Raw genomic sequence first — 21,507 nt, 5'->3', positions numbered from 1 at the left:
TTTTTTTTATTTTTTTTTTCATGATTGAAAGACATTAATCCAGCCAAATAATTATGGTTTTAATGAATTAAATAAAACAATAAAATTGTAAACCCTGAAGTCTTTCTATTAGAAGTGGAGAGACATGTTCTGCAGGAATAGTAACGTAACTAAAATCTTTTCAGTGAATCGTTTTGTCTAAATGATTCTTTCATAAACTGGACTGAATTGGTCTTTGTGGTCTCAAGTAAACATTAGACTCACTAAACCGACTCTTTCAGCAAGTCTGACTCTCAGTGATCCAAATGAACAACACGCATAATGTGATTACAGTTATGTGAGGGCCAATCCTATAAACAAACTTCAAAACCAAAATTCTGTATGAAGCAAGATAAATATGCTTATAATTAAGCTGAGAAAAATAACAATAAAATGTTCAATTTAAGTGTGAATTTTACCCAGAAAAAAAGCAGTAGAGTTAAATGTTACATATGCTACTATACAAATGATACCCAAACTGTACAAATGCTACTAAATATATCTAAACAAATCCCATTATTAATAAATCTCTTTAATTCCTTTGCATTTCACGGCTTATTTTGGCTTCACTTCTCCTTGCAAGGTCATCCCAGATGGGTCTTACCAACAGAAGCGTTTAATAGCCATCCGAGCGTAACCGAACGAGTACTGCTGAAATTTTTATTTCCATTTTACATTATATATGAGGCCAAAGTGTCTGTCTCAGCTTTACTACAGCAGACCGCATGTATAGACGATCTCTCCTCGCACTTTTGCAAGACAACTGACTGATGTCTACAGGACACAGAAACGTAACTCTGAAATCTTCATCGATCTCTTCCTCCCACAAAAGAGAACACAGGCAAATTTATGCCATTTACACCCACCTTGTTTTTCTTTGCGCTTTCTTCTCTATAAATCTCCGCACACTCTGCTAGTGAATCTTATATCACACTACGAGTTATTGCATTTTTAGATTTTTGCTGGAAATGCAATCATTGCAAGAAATGGTATACATTCAACTATATCCAAGACGGTATAAGCAGCACAAACATCAGACCACCCTACACCACACTTAGTATCAGATCCTATATAAAGAAAATAATCTGCATTCCAAATGCAGTAGCAGTGACATCAGCCACACAACCTTCTGTTATTACATTATTAAGAAGCACAGAGGAGAGCAGGAATACAAACTCTACTATATCACAGTCTTTAAAGGGCATATTGCAGGTTAGAGGACCCAACGAGTCAATGCATAGAAAAACAATGTAGGAACTAGATTTTCTTTAAAATATACGTATAAACACGCCACAGAAGCTTCTGCAGTCGTTTTTGTGAGAAAATTTTACTTCCGCGTCTGAAAATGGGCGTGGCGGGCGTGACGCAATGAGCGGGAGAGCGGTCGATTCACACAACAGGAAAACAATGAATCGCAATGACATTTCGGACGCTGAGGAAATACTCGTATGACGGATCAAGCCATAAAGTTATGAGCCTGCTATGCTAAAGAGATCAGGGACAGGCCAGGATAATGTCAGACAGAATGGTCAGAGAAAAATTGAGCTGTGATGTGAGGAGAACCAGTGGAGAACAGGACAGGTGCCTTTTAGGTGAGAGACGTATAGTATACACGTTCGCTAACGATATACACTGTGCTCACAATATTGTACAGATTATTATGATCCTATAACAGGCCAGCAGACATTAGTATGTTTAGGGTAGATTTATATACTATTAAATGTATAAAAACTTTACTTGAGTATATTTCTATAGGCTACTAAAAGCATAGGCTATACTCGGGTAAATTTTTAATACATATTTTTCACCTTGGTTATAACATAAACAGAACATTAAAGGTTTGAGTATTTAAACAACCAATTTTGTTTTTCAATTACAAGTTTTATTTAGGGCATGACATGACTAAGTTACCTATATAACACTATTTGATGCCATTGGTAGTATACGACGATCAATATGCTTCGGCATACCATGTTGAACTCCATCATATTGCCGGGATGCTAATCATTTGATCTGAAGTGAACGCCACACACGACCGTGTTTTCCGAGCCGAGAGGAGAAATCCCGTCTCTTCACCTGCTCAAACCGCACCAGGAACGAAAGATAGGCTATATAGCACAGTCACTTTTATTGTAATGGAAACTTGTGGACTCGATCTTGAAGTCCTGACAGGCTGGAGTTTTTGCAATCTCCACAAACACAATATTTACCATGACGATGATAAATTAAAATGCAAAAACTAACGAAAGCACACTGACTGACGAGCGCTCTCACTGAACACCAGCCTGCTCTCACTGAGCCGAGGCTGCGGCTCCCTGCTATGACGTCAAATGACGCGACGTTGAAAAAAAAGCCGTTTTTACTAGCAGTCCAAGAAACGCTCACTTTATCTTCTAAATTAGTGTCCTTATGTTGTTTTAAAACATTTTAAATCCTGCATTAACTTTTCATATGGTATTTTCATACAAGGTTATCTATAAATTTCGATTTTTTTTTTACCTGCAATATGCTCTTTAATGAAACTACCAACCCTCTAAAACACTGAAACGGCTCTGCATAAATATCTGAAAATAGACTGGATATTTCAAACAGGAAGGGGCTGAGCATTTGGCATATTAACATTTATTTCGATAGTCCACTTACTATTAGTAACTTTGCAACTAAGCGTCAACTACCAGTTATTGACTAACACTATTTTGCAGCTACTATAAAAGACATTCTACTAACTGGAAGTAACTTTTTAAGTACATGTCCATTACAACGAACCATAACAGTCTACTAATGAGAGTTGGCATGTAGTTGCAAATTAATGAGAGTTAGTTGAGATGTAAATGCAAAATGACTTCTAGTTAGTAGAACTCCTAAAGTGGACTGTTGAAATAAAGTGGAACCTGACAGTTTTCAGAATGGAATACTAGTACACTGTACTGAATTCTTAAATAGAATGGTAAATGCATTATGCAAAGAGAAACAATTTAAATAGTAGTATGCTGCACATTACCTCATTATGTGCATGTTTAGTTGAATATGATACAGGGCTCCAGACTGCGACCAAATGGTCGCATTTTGCGTCCAAAATTTGAGAGTGTGCGACTGAATTTTACATCCAGTCGCACATGTGCGACCAGTAAATTTGCCACACGTTAAACGCATGGTAAAGCGTGGAAGGGGGGCGTCAATGAATCCGTGACAAGAATAGCGCGCGTAAACGTCTGTGGGAAGGAGACGGAGACAAATATTACAACCTGATGTGCGTCTGAGCAATCAGCGATCTATCGACTCGTTAGTCGTTACCTAGCAGCGAATGTAAACAAAATTAAAGTGGAACGAAAATACGCCACTCATATATGATTAGGACTGTGGAGCAGCAGCAGCGATCCGAACCATTGACAAAATAAAGCCCCGAACTTGCCAGTCGCGGGTCGATCTTGCTCACGCAACACTGTTACTAGATCCAGTAAAGAAATCCATTGAATTCGCCTCAGAATTAATTAACATCAACACCACGAGATCCAGTGAGAAACACTCCGATTCGGCGCAGAGTTCTGTTATAAACCATATCAAATCAAACAGCGCTGACGTGGAAACCAGGAGAAACACTTGACGTTAGGCTTTCAGTCCACAAATCAGCCTCAGAACCATGCATTTAGGCTAATGTAGTAAGTTAATTCTAACCATAAATATGATAATGTGTAAGAAATAATCAAATGCTTACAAGTAGCCTACTACACATCTTTCCCAGCACTTCAATAATATCATATTTGTATTTTTTATGTGATTACCAACACATTTTTTGTTCATCCTTTAAAGATTGTCCTAAAACGAAAAATTAAGATGTTGGAAAACTCTTATTTAAACACAAAAAATAATAATAGGCTACCATTGTAAACAGGATGTTTATTGGCTATTTTCACTCCATAATCCATATACATATTTCACTACTTTTATTAATTAATATTAAGACATTATAAATGATAGTAACTAAAGTTAATTTCATCTACTTTCATCTACACCCTAAATTAAGCTTAGTGATTTATTGTCAGCCTCCGTGCTACCACATTTTTATTTTTTTTTATTTTTTTGTAGAACTCGCTGTGAGTTCTCATTTGAGGTGATGCTGCCCTCAACTTTGAGTCTGGAGCCCTGTGAACTTAAAATAAAACAGCATATCATAATGTCAAGTCTATTATTAAAGAATTTGTCAGTATTACAGTTATTTTGGGGGAAATTTGAATAATTGCATTGCGAGCTGATTTAAGGCGTGCCCCTAAATTTTCTGCTTGCGCTCCTAAAATTTTCAGTCAGGGGCAACAGCGCTCCTAGTAAAAAAAGTTAGTCTGGAGCCCTGATGATATATATTCAATGTCCCAAATCAGAAAAAGAATATAAGCTGATATAATTGGCTCGTTCATCACTCTAAAAATGGAAACTGGTCACATTGAGGACATTACATTATGGGATACGCTATTCTATGCTGGGTGGCCCATTGCAGACTGGGAAAATTGTGTCATCCGTGCATTCTAAAGTACTGTACACAGCAGAAATACACTAGTACAGTAGCATAATATTCCAAACATAGACCTTTTCAGGGATTTATTCATACTAACTAGGTCAAACCAACAGAGTATGAAGCTCCCTTGTGGGAAATGAACAAGGTCAGATGGGTACGGGGAAACCTACCTGCTCATCACTGCGATGGTAGTCATTGTCCTCTTCTGCTTTCTCCTCTCCTGCTTCCTTATTGGCTGTCTCCTCTGATTTCAGGTCACCTGGTGGAGTAAAATTTAACAAATTTAGATAATAGACAACAATAAAAACATGACATTTTTCATCCCTCCACAATTTTGCTTTTAAAACACCGTAGAGCTGAAAGTACATACATTTAACTTACCAAACAACAGCTTCAACTTTTAAATCAATGTTTAATCATAGCTTGTATTATGGTTCCAAGCATTTATAATTCATTGTTTCCCAGAGCTTGAATTATATCCAGTATTAGTTTGTGATTCTCGGAAGAGTTTCTTCATTACAGTGAAGAAACATTCATCAAACAAGAAAAAAAAAATCTCAACTGCTCCGAGTCCGACACACACTCACAAGACTACAAAGCAAATCTGCACCTCATTAATGGAAACAGATTCATTTGTGATTCAGCCTGCCCAAATAACACTTCACACCTCAGACAGGCAAACCACTGTCCATTGATCAGGTCAGAAACTAGGGCTGCATCTCATTACAGATTTATACATGCCTAAAAATACCTTTCTCCATTAACATTGATGAGAGAGATCCAGTGTAACCAACACTACTGTTTAAAAGATTGGGGGTCAGTAAGATTGTTTTTATTTTTAAGAAATTTATATTTTTTTTGGATGCATTAAATTGATCAAAAGTGACAAATCTTTCTATTCATCAAACAAACTTGAAAAAAAAAAAAAAAAACATGTTGCCACCAAAATATTAAGCACCAATAGAAATGCTTCATAGGCACCAGATCAGCATATTAGAATGATTTCTGAAGGATCATGTGACGCTGAAGGCAATGATACCGAAAATTCAGCTAGGAATAAAACGAGGGCTGGGAGCCAGAAGGGCGTAAGTGGCTTTCAACAAACTTTACAGGAGAGACAAAACAAAATTTTGACCACGCTACCATCACCTGTATTATTAACCTTAAACCACAAACATTGCAACCACAGGCATACTTACATGAAATGAGTATTTAAGTAAAAAATGTATGGCATATTAACACAATGAACATGTTCTAAAATATTTTCAAAAAAAGAAAAAGTCAAATAAGTCAAATACACCTTTTTGTTGATTTATTCAATACAGTTTGATCTTAGATAGGTATTTTGGCACCATTGGATAGAGCTCATCGAGACCTTTCTTTTGATATAAAGAACTCATATTCGCCCAAAATGCCACTTACGCCCCTCTGGCTCCAAGCCCTCGAAAATTACACTTAAGGTAATAAATCGGTTCATTGAGTAAGGTCTTCATACACCACTGAACAAATAGTTATGGATGTTATATTGCATTTCTGTCAATAGAGCCTCAGAAATACACATTGCACCTTTAACTACATAAACATACTTGTGTGATCATTACTTACAGTATCAAATTGTTGTTATAAGTGTTGTACATTTGCACCCATTTTTTATTTTTTACAAACCGAGTGTCAAAATTCTCTGTGATTGTTAACAGCAGGCCACAGGTGCCAACACTGAATATTCTTCTTTTAAATCCTCAAAGCAACATATTTTGCTAAAGTCACCAAAACTGCCCAGTGCAAGAGGGAATTAGATGCAAATGACCAGTCTAGTTGAGCATGGTTGAGTTATTTTATTGCATTTCAACCGAACGACTGTCCACACACCCTCATGACTTTGTATGAGGGGGCTGTCAAACATCACTATGACATTGTCATTGCATCACCAGAAATCTCAACTGCATTAATGGGAAAGAGATCTCGAGCATCTGGACGAAATGCAGTCTGGGTTCAGTCGTTCTTAAGCCTCGATGGCTTCTTCACAGGACACACAGAATATCCTTTCCGATACTTAAAATGTTCCCTGGCTGGGAAAAAGTTCACGGAGGCTGAGCTAATCTGAGGCAAGCAGACTGTGACTTCCAGTGGAATAAGTTTTCTGTTAGGGTGGTTAATAGACAGGGTGCCTCTGCAAAGCTGTCCGGGGATGAGGCCGACAAGCTAAGGTGGCAATTTGACCATGCTGTCCGGGAAGGGTGACTTCTTTTTCAAGCTGAGCAACAATCACAGGTTAATATTCGCTGTTATAGGATTTGAGAAGGACTGTCAGGTACCCTACTGTGGCATGAGGAGGCTAATCATCCTTATAAAGGGTACATCTGTGGCACAGATGCTATGCCACATAGCATTTTATGATGCTCATAAAAATAAAGGCTGTCATGCTTATTTGTGGGCAGGTTATGTGGTAATGCAGTCAGTTATGTCATCGTTTTTTACCACATGCCTCTCCTTCCGGTTCAATTTGAGGTAATGAAGTCCTATTAAAAAAAAACGGGTCTGATAAACTAGCTGAGACAGTGTGGAACAAGAGACCACTTGCATCTAAGTCTTATTTACTACAATGCATGAATCCAGCCATTACGCCTGCTGACTCAACATGCCTGAGGGCCAGTATTTGCACAGACTTTATCACTGCGCACAGACCTGAAAGATGAAAAGAACAAGAGACTGCCTGGGTTTAGATGATTGTGTTATATCAAACAAATGGTAAGGGCCTGTTTCCTACCAAATAACCTGAAATAATGTGCTTGTTTTGAGGCTAAAGAAGCTTCCAAACACTCTTCCTTTAATGCTGCTTTAGACCAATATAATAAAAGACTCTTTTTTAAGTATTGTTGAATGACAATTAAAGCACATTTTCCCACCAATTTTCAATCTTGTAATACAAAAAAAAAAAAAAAAACATTGACCGTAATTAACATTAATTATATAGAATATTGATACACTCAACGATTATCTTATGCTTATCAAGGCTGCATTTATACAGGGCTGCCAACTCTAACGCATTGAGCGTGAGACTCACGCAATTGAGTCAATTCTCACGCTCTCACGCCACACACCCGATTTCTCACGCTAAAGTGTCAAGCCAGTCGGCAAAATACCTGAAAGATAAGTTGAGCCACTCGTGATCGACTAGTTTTACCAAAAATTTGTTAAAATATCCTCTAATCTAGTCTGGAGTCTCTAGTCGATCATGCATGCGAGACAGATGTTGAGCTCCTTACGGCACGGACGCAAAACCAGGACTGGAGTCGAAGCCAATTCCTCTCTGCACTCTAAGCATTCTGTTATCACTCCGATTACATCCACTACGGGTTTTCCAGTCTCACTCACAGGAAAAACTGCTCCGTGTTTGTGTGAGCAAAGTGCACACGTTTCTCTAAAAACACCCAGCACAAACAGAATGCCTATTCTTAAAGTCTTGTGCTGTTTTATGAAGGCAAAAAGCCATATCATGGTTTCGTTTTTTAGGTCAATTGGCAAAATATAACGCTAGAGACCTTTATGTTAGTTTATACATTTTACATGTTCGGCAAAAGGCGGATTCGAACTCGGGTCCGAGCGCATCAAATGCTAAGTCTCACGCCAAGCTAAACTCATAAGTTGGCAGCTCTGATTTATCAGACCAAAAAATGCAGTAACAACAGTGGTATAGCTAATATTTTTCGATTTTATTATGTTTAAAATAACTTTTTATATTTGAATATATATTAAAATGTAATTTATTTCTGTGATGTCAAAGCTGTATTTTCAGCATCATTACTCCAGTCTTCTGTCACATGATCCTTCAGAAATCATAATATGCTGATTTGGTGTACAAGAAACATTTCTGATTATTATCAATGTTGAAAACAGTCGTGCTGCTACATATATTTGTGGAGATCATGATATATTTTTTCAGGTTTCTCTGATAGAAGTTCAAAAGAACAGTTTTGTATGAAATAGAATTTTTTTTTACATTATAAATGTCTTTACTGTCAATTTCAATCAATTTAATGTGTTATTGCTAAATATTTATCTTATCATTAAAAAAAAAAAACATTTAAATGGTAGTGTATCATTTACATTGACAACTTAACAAGCATACATCTGGGGTTTAACTGTCAATAAATTTATGATGAAAAAAAAAGATTGCATTTCAGAAATAAGAATAACCACTGAGGATTATTTAAAAACATCTGAATTAATGCATCTTTAGGAAGAATCTGGGGGATTCTTGTGCTTAACTACCATGAAAATAATGTCATGCTGCAAAGATTCGATTCATTTTCTTTATCCAAATTATGATTTTTTTATGACATGAACATGTGAAATGCACACTGTCCCACTTCCACTGTAATTCTAGATGGGACGTACCATTGCGCTGGGAGTCCAGGTGGGTTTTCAGGTTGCACAGTTCTCCTTTGATGTCTCCAGGCACTTCCATGCCTAACTTCTGATAAAATTCTCTCTGTTTCTTCATCTCCGCTGCACACAAGAAAGCAAATAGAATGAATTAAATCTTACAACAGCATACATGATATGCTGCTCCATAAAACACACTTTGCATAAAAAACATTTGATGTAATCAGAGAGTATTTATGCTACCAGTTCACATGGATCTTAGAAATCTGTTCTAGACAGCATGAAACATGCGTAACTTCTATAGTGTCACATATTTTTAAGAAAAACAGAAATGTGACCTTTGCCACAGAAACAAAAGAACTTTTAGGGGTTAAAATCACTTTATGTTTTACTAAACATTGTCATTTTTCTTTCCTCAGCCTAACTTCATTTGTTCAGAAAGTAAACTGGGTTTGTCCCGCTCACCACAGTAAACATAATGAATGGCGACTGTAGAACTCAAAAGCCGAATCCCGGACATTTTGGGCGATCTCGAAACACATTTTCGGGCAAACTCATCACGGAGACTCAATAGACTAGCCTAGACTTGTTATTTAACAACTGCGCTTTGTTACCGGTAGGCGTAGCCTTCTAGGGCAGCAGAGCAAGTGCATTGTGGGTGTTGTTGTCTTTTATCCACATAAGCTAAAAATGCATTTTCTGGCTTTTCTCAGTCTAGAAAGCTCCAAATTCAAAAATAATTTCACCTTTATTCTACATAAATGACCCATTTTAAATACACATTCATCTTTCCAGGGGTGAATTATCCCTTTAAAGAAACACCAAGGAACTTTTCCTCTGCGGTCGCCCTACAGGTTGGAAGCAGAATTGTCCTCATTAGAACTACAGAAACACGACCCGATCTGGCAACCTAACATAACGTGGACATATCAGATAAAGGACCGCAAAGCGGTGGCATAAGTGCATTTCACTATGTCACGACTTGATGAACCACTGAAACGATTTTGGAAAGATTATTTGAAGGTAAAAAATCCTCCTTAGTGTTGCTTTAAAGGGATAGTTCACCCAAAAATTAACATTCTGTCATAATTTATTCACCTTTAAGTTGTTGTAAACCCGCATGAGTTTCTTTGTTCTGTTGAACACAAGGGAAGATATTTTGAAGAACACTGGTAACCAAACAGTTAATGGAGCCCATTGACTTCAGTAGTATAAAAAACAATGGGAACCAGAAACTTGTTACCAACATTATTGAAAATATCTTATTTTGTGTTCAACAGAACAAAGAAACTAATACAGGTATAGAACAACTTGAATTTTAATTTTTGGGTGAACTACCCCTTTAAAGTGGGAAAATATAAATTGCACTCTGATATCTATATTTCTAAAACAAAACAAAAAAAAACACAAACCTTCTTGCAGTCCTGGCACCAACTTATAGACAATATCTTGCATTGTTCGGTCATGGCTGAGGAAAAGGGAGAAATGGTAATGAATATAATTTATTTACACAATATGAATTATTATAGCAAGAAACAAAGCTGAAGGAAAAGTCAGAAATGCACAAAAATGAACACCAATAACATTCCAATTAGCATTTGCATTCGGCAGGCATGTTTCCTCATAACTATGATCTTTAATTAGCATATAGTGTAGTTCTTCCTCGTGTCTCTATGTTCTCCTGTGACTGGTGGGTCTCAGGGCTCGGAGGTAAACCTAATAAGCGTGTGTTGACATGTTCATCTCTGTGGCTCCTGTTGTACGGCTGCCCGCCTCCGAGAACATGTTTCCATGCCGCAAAACCCACGAGTGCCGGTTCCAAGCAGCCAACAGCCAAAACAAGCACACACTCTCGAGATTCACAGCTCTGGTTCTGTTGATTATACTTTCTAGGACACACACTGGAAAAATCTGAACTTTATTGCACTCTTTTAAGGATAAATCTCATGTCGAAAAGGAGAGAAAAAGACATTTAAGTTCATTATGATATTTTCATAACAATTAAGCACATTCTACCCAATTGTTTTTTGAAAGAAGTCTCTTATGCTCACCAAAGACGCATTTATTTGATGAAAAATACAGTAAAAGTAATAGGGTCATTCCTGGGATTCGGAAATTTTCTTTTTTCAAAATGCATAAATTAAGTTTCTAAATACCCCACATAATTGGGCACAAAACAAACCTCCAACAAATCATATTTCCAACCCCAATCAAGTAGGGCTGTCAACCGATTAATCGCGAATAATCACATCCAAATTAAAAGTTTGTGTTCACATAATATATGTGGGTGCACTGTGTATAATTATTTTGTATATATATATATATATATATATATATAAATAAATACACACACATGCATGTACATTTAAGAAAAAAAATATGATTTATATATAAATCTACATACAGTATATACATGAAAATATTTCTTAAATATACACAAGCATGTGTGTGTATTTATATATATAAAATAATTATACACAGTGCACCCACATATATTATGTAAACACAAACTTTTAATTTGGATGCGATTAATCGTGATTAATCGTTTGACACCCCTACAATCAAGACCTTTTATTACTCTTTCTCAGATTTAAACACCTTTTATTCTCAACCCCATAACAGACAAAATAGAATTGGTCTAAAAAGTATTTTACACAAAACATGTTATAAAAAAATAATATAAAACAATCAACCTATGCGTCACCCATAACAATTTAATACTTACAAATGTAACATTTATGATAATTTTCTTATTTTTCTAAATAATGTTCTTATTTTTCCATGTAAGTACATACTTAAAGCCACTTAATATACTTAATATAAAGTGGGACCTTTGTGTCTGTCCTCGTTTATGGGCCTGTGTTGGGTTAGTTCGTGGGTGGGGGTGGGGGGTATCGGGTACAGGTGTTATTTCGGTCCCACTTTGTAATGTTTATTGTTAACCATACTTGTCACATGGTGTTAAAAAAATGTAAAATTCATTCAATAAAAAAAGTTGGAAAAAAAAATAAATAAAGTGGGACCTTTTTTTCTTAAGATTTTGGGGTTTGAGATCAGTGAAAAATGGCTTGTGGAAGTTCAATTCCTCTTAATAGCACATAATGACTTAGATAAGTAGGAAACTGATCTTAGATCTGCACTCGCGCTACATTGAGTACACAGGCCAGTTCTGTGTCAGAGTTCAGTTTTCTGTTGGCTGATCTGCTCCCTGTGGGCACGATGAGAGAGAACGAGAAAGAAAGAGTTCAGGAGAGTGAGGCAGAAGTGCACCTGTGTCCCTGGTGCACAGCCAGAGCCACCACCTGTTCCCAAATCCCAGCAGCCTGGCGGAGAAGCTAGAGGTCCAATTAGCTGCCAGCGAGCTTCCACAGAGGGGGCCGGAAGGCCTGGTGGTGAGGGGGTGACTGGCATTTAGCTAGCTGATCAACAAAAGCTCCGTTTTGTGTGTGTGTGTGTATGTTTGCGCAAGTGCGAGAGAGACGAGGATCAATGAGCTGCCACTGTTAATACACACAAATCCAGTTTTTATTCACGATCAAACAGTGTGGCTCATAAATACCAGGGTGTTAAACTAAGGTCAGATTAATCATGCGGAGAAAGTGGAGAGATGGTTTGATGGCGTAACTGACCCCGAACTCTTATATTGTCTCTTCCGCGTGCGCTTTCATCCACCAGCAAGGCTGGGGCGTGCGAGGAAGCCCTGTGATCATGGTGAATATTTAATGTGTTTGGAAATTGTTTCTCATCAGTGCGCGACTGCAAGCAACTATGAAGCTAAATGACAAATTATGAGAGAGCTGGCATCCGGCCCAGAGCACCAGCGAATCCATCAGACACAGAGGCACCGATGCTCAGGAGACAGATGGACGACACACCCCAACAGTTTACATACACCTACACACCGAGCACATCTGCGTGTGTGTGTCTCAGCAGCAAGGCCTTTCCCTATTGAAACAGGAAGTCTGAGTGGGAGATATGATTGCAAAAGGCTTGTTTGGTCCGTACACAAGCAAACAGATGACCTCAAAGCTGACAGAAATGAGCTCAAATTCACAAATGATTCAAAAACTTGAGCATAACTGATATGTAACGTACTATAAATTCAATTTTTACATTTTATGGAGAAAAACTATGTGGGGAAAAAAGGTGTACTATGATGCTAGGATGGTCGAAAGTCTATCCTAGTCCAGCCAGTTAAAAATCTGGTCACTTAAAGAAATATTTCAATGACCAGCAGCAGTAAAACCACCATCTATGTTTAAAAGAACTTAATTATCAGCAAGGATAAAGCTGTAGTTTGTCACTTCTGGCGCTCTAGCATTTAATAAACAGAAGCGTTTCGCAGAAGAACGTTGTTGCCGGAGCTATTTCTCCTGTTTATGTCTATGACGAGCCAAACTAGTCTAAAATAGCCCCAATATAAACACTTATTATTATTATAGGTGTACCGTATTGATTCAGGATGAGACAAAAACACTGTTTGGAAATTGGATTCATAATGTACTCGCTTATTATATAAATTCTGTAAATTTTGAACACGCACACACACAAAAGTAACTTTTTTTGTGTCCTTGAGATGTTTTGACATGTTGTGACATTTGTGCATTTTTCAGTTGCATATAAACATATTAATGGCACAGGTGAAATTACACTCTATTTAGCACAAACAGGGCTACCGTAATATGTGAGCAACATGTATGTACATGTCTGTATTTTTGAGAGAATATTGTTTATGCGTGGTTATTAAAAAAAAATAAAAATGAAAGTTTCTGAAATAAGGCTACAAAACACATACTAAATATGCGTCCACAAGACTTTGGACTAATGGATGTGGTGGCCATCCACATCCTGAATCATCAAAAATCATCCTGCCTTTTCATTCACATAACACAATAGATTCTTTTAAATTGGGAAAAACACTTTTTTGACTAAAAGTGACCGTAAATATTTTAAAAGCTATTAAAAATCCTAAAAAAATGCATCACAATTTCCACCAAAAAATATCAAGCATCACACCTGTTTTTAATATTGATAAGAAATGTTTCTAGAGCAGCAGATCAGTATATTAGAATGATTTATGAAGGATCATGTGACCCTGAAGACTGGAGTAATGATGCTGAAAATTCAGCTTTGCATCACAGAAATAAATTAAAATTTAAAATATATTAAAATAGAAAACAATTACTTTAAATTATAATAATATTTAACAATTTAATTATTGTTTCTGTATTTTAGCCTTGGTGAGCATAAGAGACTTTCAATGCATCAAATTCTCTCCCTTTTATCCAGAGTGCCCTCAAGAGGTCACCTCCTTTTAAACCAGAAAAAAAATAACCCAAAAAGGTCCAGAATTCTGCACTGCCATGATAAACAAACACCCGGCATTTGTAATCTTGACTTTCCATGTGCCAGCTCAACCCTGATTCACAGTCTGGATATGTAGTAAACCTACTACTGATGGTTTAGCAGTCCTTAAATGACATCACACAGAGTGATTCTCTTTCAGAAGTGCGTAAAATCTTTCAGGTCACATCGCCAGATGTTTTTTCTGGATGCGTTCGCTGAAGAGGAACACTCCACCCTGGACATCAATAATTCAGCCTCCGACAGAGAGCTGGAGGGAGACACGCCGCCTTCAAATACCCATGTGGCTGTATGACACGCAGATAACACACGCATGCACACAACACCCAGCAGTCAAAGACAACGCTATTCACCGGTGTGCCTTGATGGACCCCTACTGGGCTGCTCTGGGGTTTACACTGACTGAGACGTGTTTGTCTGCTGCGGTAAACTCTTACCCGATGTACTGCAGTGGATGGCTCTGGTGAATGACAATCCGACATGTGGGACAAGTGTTGTTCTCTTCTAGGTACTTCACCAAACAGCTCCTGCAGACTATATACATATATAAAATATACACAATTAGTCAAATCATTTTGCACATTTCACATTGTACATCATATATTGTTTTCCACAGACACGTGAATTAAGTAAAATGACTCGGCACAAACCTAGAGGCAAAATATAAAAATGAAATGAAGAGCATCTCTGGTTTGTTGACTCAAACTACCAAATGCATCATTTTTAAAGGCTCTTGATCAAATCTCCAATCACATGCTCAGAAATCTATGGCACAATGACTCCCTCTAGTGTTCAATTCAATCAATGCTGTTTAAATGCTACAAAACTGAGTGAGAGCTTGACATACTAAGTTAGTGAGTGAGAGCTTGACATACTAAGTTCAAACCATATTTTCACAAAAAAAGAGATCGAGTCATGTCCTTTTTAATGCGGGTCACGTGATTTGTTTACTGACAATCTTTGTCTGCATCCGAAATGGCATACTCTTTTGAGTAGGTACTTATATATTTCAATAAGTAATGTTCTATGTATGTTCTATATAGTATGAATGCAATCTGAACGTACTACTTTTGCTATGCTGTCATCGTGTCCTACCAGCGTAAATAACATTGCTTTACTGCCATTCACAAATCCTTTCCCGTGGCCTCATGGGAGAGTAAAGTGTCCATCATTTTCACACTTCAGAATCTCACCAGAAGAAGTAGGTCATCCGTGTACTTTTTGCTGTGAATTCAGACTTAATTATTTTTTTAACATTCTGTTTTTCACCTAATACTATATATAGTAGGCTAGTATGCAATTTCAGGATTGAGCCAGAGAGTTGAATCAGTCCGATTCAGGAACGATTCGTTTGGACCGGTTTTGTCAACCAGATCATTCATCAGAAAAGATCTGACTCAAATAATGATTTGTATACAAATCAGACATCACTAATTCTCACTTCAAAATGCCAAAGAGAGCTTTCATTAAACGTCAAAATTAAATTAAATTCTTAAAAATTCACATGTAAATAAATGAGCACTCAAAATAATGCTTTTAACTAAAATAAAGAGTAGATATTGGTGTAGAAATAACACTCACAGGTGTGTAAGCACTCAGTGACCGTGGTTGCGTCGATCAGGTACCCATCACACAGACGACAGGTGATGTGGGCATTGATGTCCCACAGTTTGATCTTCCTGGTTAACATCTCGGGGTTCTGGATGAGAGAGAAATGGAGGACAAAGAGAGGTTAAAAACATGTCACAAAACCACAATCCAAACCTATAAAACGTAATTTAACAAGTTTTTCATCAAAAGATCTGCATTAATTACTAATAAATAAGGTCCAATGTTTAGGGGTCAGGATGGATATCTCATAGGTCATTAGGGTCAACCCTACACTCTTAAAAATAAAGGCTACACAGTGATTTTAACTTTGCCATAGAAGAACCTTTCAGAAAACAATTCTTAGAAGAACCATCCTTTCTTATTGTGAAGAACATTTTAAAAATCTAAAGACACCACCTTTTGTTGAATGGATGTTAAAGGTTCTTCATGAAACCATCAATGCCAATAGAGAACCTGTATTGTTATGCATGTATATCCCAACTCATTAATGCTTCCATATTTTACATCAAAACATGTTAAAAACAAGTGTCATTTTCATGTTTTCAGAGAAAACTGTTTTTCGTTTGGCTAATTCCTAGTCGCCCGCCACTTAAAAGTCAAATCATGTTGATTGTTTTGGGAAGTCCCGTGTGAAGCAGCCAGACGACTCTATTGACCAGATATGAATAAATGGCTGTATTAATATTGAGAGGAAGTTAGTATTGCACAAACATCAACAATGAAGATTAAACATACCACTTTTAATTCCCCATCTTGTTGTGCATGGTTCATCATTACATATACTGTATGTATATTAATACATGTTTAAAGTCTTTGAAATAATGTTCCCTGATAGCTTGTAAAACTACAAAAACTCTGAATGAGTTCTGTACATTGGATCTGAAGTTACTGCAGTGTAGAAAAGTGTGTAGAGATGAAAGAGAAGCACTACTAGCACTGCAATAAGGCAAAATGTGTTCAGTAAGGCATAACCACAGGTGTTTCATGTTATGGCACTTCCTCATAAAAGATGAATTCATGAATTCAGCCACTAGCCATTTTGCAATAACATAATCAGTGCAGTGTCAAATGAGGAGAGAGAACTGCCACGGGCTGCAGTGAATATTACACCCTCACATTAGCGGGCTTCAATAAAAGTTGGAGCTTCAAAGCCATTCATTTACCCATGAGTCTAAATACATTATTCTGAGGGGGAGAAAAAAGTGAGCAATACAGAAGGATCATGGGGCGTTATAGACAAACTGTTACATGGTACGTCCCAGTTTTTTTTATAAACAAGCACAAATGAGGTTTGTGAGCTCGAGCGCAGGATTTATTTTATTAATAAATAACGACTTAAATTTTTCATCTGCTGAATTTCAGGCTTCACACAAAGAATATAATCTTTGAATATAGCACACAAGTCATGTGGATTGCTTTCATTGGACCTTTTTGAAGCCTAGCAGTACGAATCACAATTCATCTTTGTGTTGCAAAAAACCAGAAGCTTGGACATTCTGCCAAATATCTCATTTTATGAACCACAAAGGAAATGAGGGTGAACTAATTAAGATTGTTAAAATCAGGAAGTGATGCGCTACACTTACCCCTATTGCCGCCATGTGTCTACTGATGAGGGTCTGGCAGCCGGGCTTCTTCTGCGAGACACAGGGTGGTGTTAACTCTGCATCCTGTGCTCCACTTCAGCTGCAAAAAACACACATTTATTTATTTACACACATTTATACACAAAATGATTGCAAGGAAACAGACGATTTTACCACTTTGCCTTTTCAGAATGTTTTCAGTAAATAATATTTTTCCCTTTCCAAGATTTCAAAATTGCACACTGTAAAAAAATATATATATTTTCAAGATTTGTTATCACAACATTTTTTCTTTTGTCAAATGAACTTAAATAATTTATTTAGTTCAGATAACTTATTATTTTGAGTTTCTTATCATTAAATCAATCTCCATCATTGTATTAACTCACTTTTCTAGTTCATTCAACTTAAAAATTTAAGGCAACCAGGTTACTTAATTTTTTTAAGTTAAACCAACAATATTTGATAAATTGGTCTCCTTTGGTCACTTTAAGAGGCTAGTAAAGTTTCAGGAAACAGCCACAATGGGCACCTGTCCCTGCTTCCCAAATTAGGATAAGTGTATAATATTTTAATTTGTTAAATAGTATTTTTAACTGTTGTAAGGTCATTGTATTTTACTTTTTAAGCATTGTAATTGTTAATGTATTTACTATGTCCTGTATGTTTATTGTTTTTATTTTTATTTTGTATTTTATGTGGAACCTTTACTGCGGCCTTCTTGGCCAGTGCTCCTTCGCAAAAGAGACTTGTACTCAAAGGATTTCCCTGGTTAAATAAGGGTTAAATAAAAAAAATAATAATAATTTTACAGTGTACTATTGAACTTTTTTATTGTAGTTATAGCTTTCTTTTCAGCATTTCTAAAAATGTAAATATATATATATATATATATATATATATATGAAGAGTTCAGATGCAAAAGCCTCTAAATGCCATTTGAAATTTTCTTCTTTAATGATGATTTTTATCAAACTTGTATATTTAAGTTCAGTAATTTCACTTAAATAACAATTAATAGGTAATTATCATTGCCATTTAAGTGAAATCACTGAACTTAAATATACAAGCTTGATAAAAATGATCATTCTAGAATAAAATTTCAAATGGCACTTAGAGGCTTTTGCATCTGAACTCTTCATATACATATACATATATATATATATATATATATATATATATATATATATATAAATAATATTAATAAAAAGGGGGCATAAAGGGGCATAAAGACTATCTATCTGTTGATTACAATCATTCAAACAATGTGCATAATTATATATATATTGTGTATAATAATAAAAAATAACTGACAAATGACATTAACCTGGAAAATACTATTATTATTACCACCAATATACATTAAATTATTTGAATCCATATTGTCAACAGTGATAATAATACAGAGTCATAATACAGAGTCATAATACAAACAGTTTTACTTTTGTTGTGTGTGCGGTATATGCGGTATGCATACAGGGATTGGACCATGAAACTGAAACACTGGCAAATATAGTGTTGGAGGTTTCACATCTATATGTGTGGCATCACTGGCCTGGTGGCCAATCTTCACTAATTTTAAAAGCTGAATTAGCAGAGCGATAGCAAAGCTGTACAAGTATTGCAATCCACACTCATAATAGGAGACCTATCAGAGTTCAAAAGAGGACAAATGCTTGGAGTGCGTTTCGCTGGCTCGTCTGTGACCAAGACAGCAAGTCCCTGTGGTGTATGTATGGAGAGCTGTGTTATACAGGCTAATGTCGGCATACCACCACGTAGGACGAACCACAACAGGAGTGACAGTTGACGCAAGAGGAAGCAGTCTGAAAAAGATGGAACCCGGATTGTATTTCCTGTTTCCACAAAACTGTTTATCAGGAGCAATAGATTCACAGTCGGGCTGCTATAGTTAAACCTTTGTCACTTGTGCCAATGCCAAATTTTGGTTACATTGGTGCCAGCAGTGCAAATCAATGGACAATGTGAAACATGTATTGTTCTCTGATAAGTCCATCTTCGCTGTCTTTCCCACATCCATGGGAATTTAGGTAAATTATATATATCAGTGATGGTCTGGACAGCAATATCCTGGCATTCCCTACTGTACCTGATGGGAGAGTCACTGCCATTTTAAAACTCATTCATTTAATTCGATTCATTCTTTGTGTTTTAATTAGGATCATCTACTTCAAATAATGATCCTGACTCTAACTCGTTTAAATGTTCACAGATGACACTGCTGGTATCAGTACATCTACCACAACAAGCAGTTGAGTTATCAATATTTTCCCAAAAAAATTCTATCAATGCACCCATAAATGAGTCAGATGCCTTTACTGATGTGTATAACATTAACAATTTGCTGTCACCTCTCTAGATGCCCACGCATAAGTTCTTGCTTGCCTGCTTGAGTCCAGACTGAGAGACTCCCAGCCTGGGAGTTTCTGTCTGTTCACTAGCCTGTGAAATTAGTGCACTTAAACCAGAAGACATGAATGTAGGTCATCTAAGGATATGAGTAAGAGTGTATCATCAGATCCAACAGCTCAACATGTTAGAGTACAAGCTCCAAAAACTTAGTTGGTTAAAAGTCAACATGAAATCCAAATAAATCCCAATTACTTTCTTAATAAATAATTTACTACTTAAAGCAATTTACTGTGAATGGTTTGATGCATGCAATTCAAAACAAAACAAACAATGTTTGCCCTCATAATCTTTACTCATTATGTAGAATAATAAAATGCTCAGCCTCTGAAATGAGTACTTTCTATAACAAAGGCAGAGAAGTTTCAACTTTCAGGATTCAAGCAATTCCCGATGGATAAAATCAAGGCCTGGCTCACATGATTTCACTCAGAAATACATCACATTACAGAAGTAGAAAATGTGAAAAACGTTTCATTTTGATCTGAATAATTCTCTTTGTAAACTTTCACTACAGTCGACCTCCCAAATACCAGTTTACGAACTAAACTTCCTAAGCAAATCAACAACAATTCAATCTACCATTGCTGAGGGCGTCACTTAACTTTGTTGTGGTACTTTAGTGACATGAAAGAAAACAGATCTCTTTACAATACAGGAAACGGTGCCCTATCACTGCCTGCAGACTGGAGCTGTGCGATTCTCAGTGGGTCTTAAAATAACATGACAGATATTTCGATTATTTCCACAGAGCGACCAAAATTTGAAGGATCAAACTGGTGCAAATTGAATAAGCTGAACCATCATGCTAAGGGGGTTGTACATGAATTGAGGCATGACCAAACCATCACATCACCGCTGTACCACTTAGAGCAAAATCATGTTTTGTATGTTTTGGTAGTATGTTCGGTCAAAGCATTTTATCAGCATTATCGTACACAGACCAGAAAACAAAATATGCGTTATTTGTGATAAACAAGAAGTTCAGATAAGAAATCTCTGAGAATTTGGACTCAAGATACAAAAATTTCACAGAAAAATGTCTAAGATCTTTATTCAAAACACGAAACCGACCTTAAACATGGACTCATGTATTAATAAACTTACTGACCCATAAAATCAACTGTTTAGTATTGGTGTGAATTTATACTAAAATTAAGTAGTGTAAATGCAACTACAATAGCCTACTTATTAAATAAAATAAAAAAACAACAACTGTAGACTGTTCAATTAATTGGCCAGCATTTGACCATTATAAAATTACCAGCATTAGTCAATGGAAATGAACAAACAAACATATCCTTTTAAAATTTATGGTGAAAATGGCAACTCGTGTACAAACGCTGCAAAAGTCATCCACACAATGAAAAAACACAGCCAGAGCAACACACAACACTAAATGAAAATGTAACAACACAAATCACTTTAACGTAATTTACATAACAGAAAACAATTTTGATATAAAATAAATCATATGCAATGTGTCAATCTAGGAGCAGCAATGTAGCATTTGTTTCCCCTGTAAAAATGATTATATATATATATATATTAGGGCTGTGCAAAAAGTAATTGCAGCCAAAATAAAAGTCTGTGTTTACATAA

At 36.4% G+C, this 21,507-nt stretch overlaps 1 protein-coding gene across 1 annotated transcript in view; it reads right to left on the bottom strand.

The window, feature by feature from the left end:
• Positions 1-21,507, bottom strand: part of pcgf3 (polycomb group ring finger 3) — a 39,899-nt gene that overhangs the window by 9,711 nt on the left and 8,681 nt on the right. Inside the window, exons 2-7 of the mRNA XM_039649146.2 lie at positions 17,476-17,575; positions 15,860-15,977; positions 14,716-14,812; positions 10,327-10,382; positions 8,927-9,037; positions 4,699-4,787 (exon numbers count right to left, since the gene is read on the bottom strand). Coding sequence (XP_039505080.1) covers positions 4,699-4,787; positions 8,927-9,037; positions 10,327-10,382; positions 14,716-14,812; positions 15,860-15,977; positions 17,476-17,490 — 486 coding nt within the window. The 5' untranslated portion in view covers positions 17,491-17,575. The remainder of the gene's footprint in view (positions 1-4,698; positions 4,788-8,926; positions 9,038-10,326; positions 10,383-14,715; positions 14,813-15,859; positions 15,978-17,475; positions 17,576-21,507) is intronic.

This window comes from Pimephales promelas, chromosome 9 (genome assembly GCF_988280905.1).
Source record: "Pimephales promelas chromosome 9, fPimPro1.hap1.1, whole genome shotgun sequence".
In the NCBI taxonomy this organism is placed as follows: Eukaryota; Metazoa; Chordata; class Actinopteri; order Cypriniformes; family Leuciscidae; genus Pimephales; species Pimephales promelas.
Note: the sequence above shows the minus strand (reverse complement) of the source record. Positions and strands in the feature narration are given on the sequence as shown.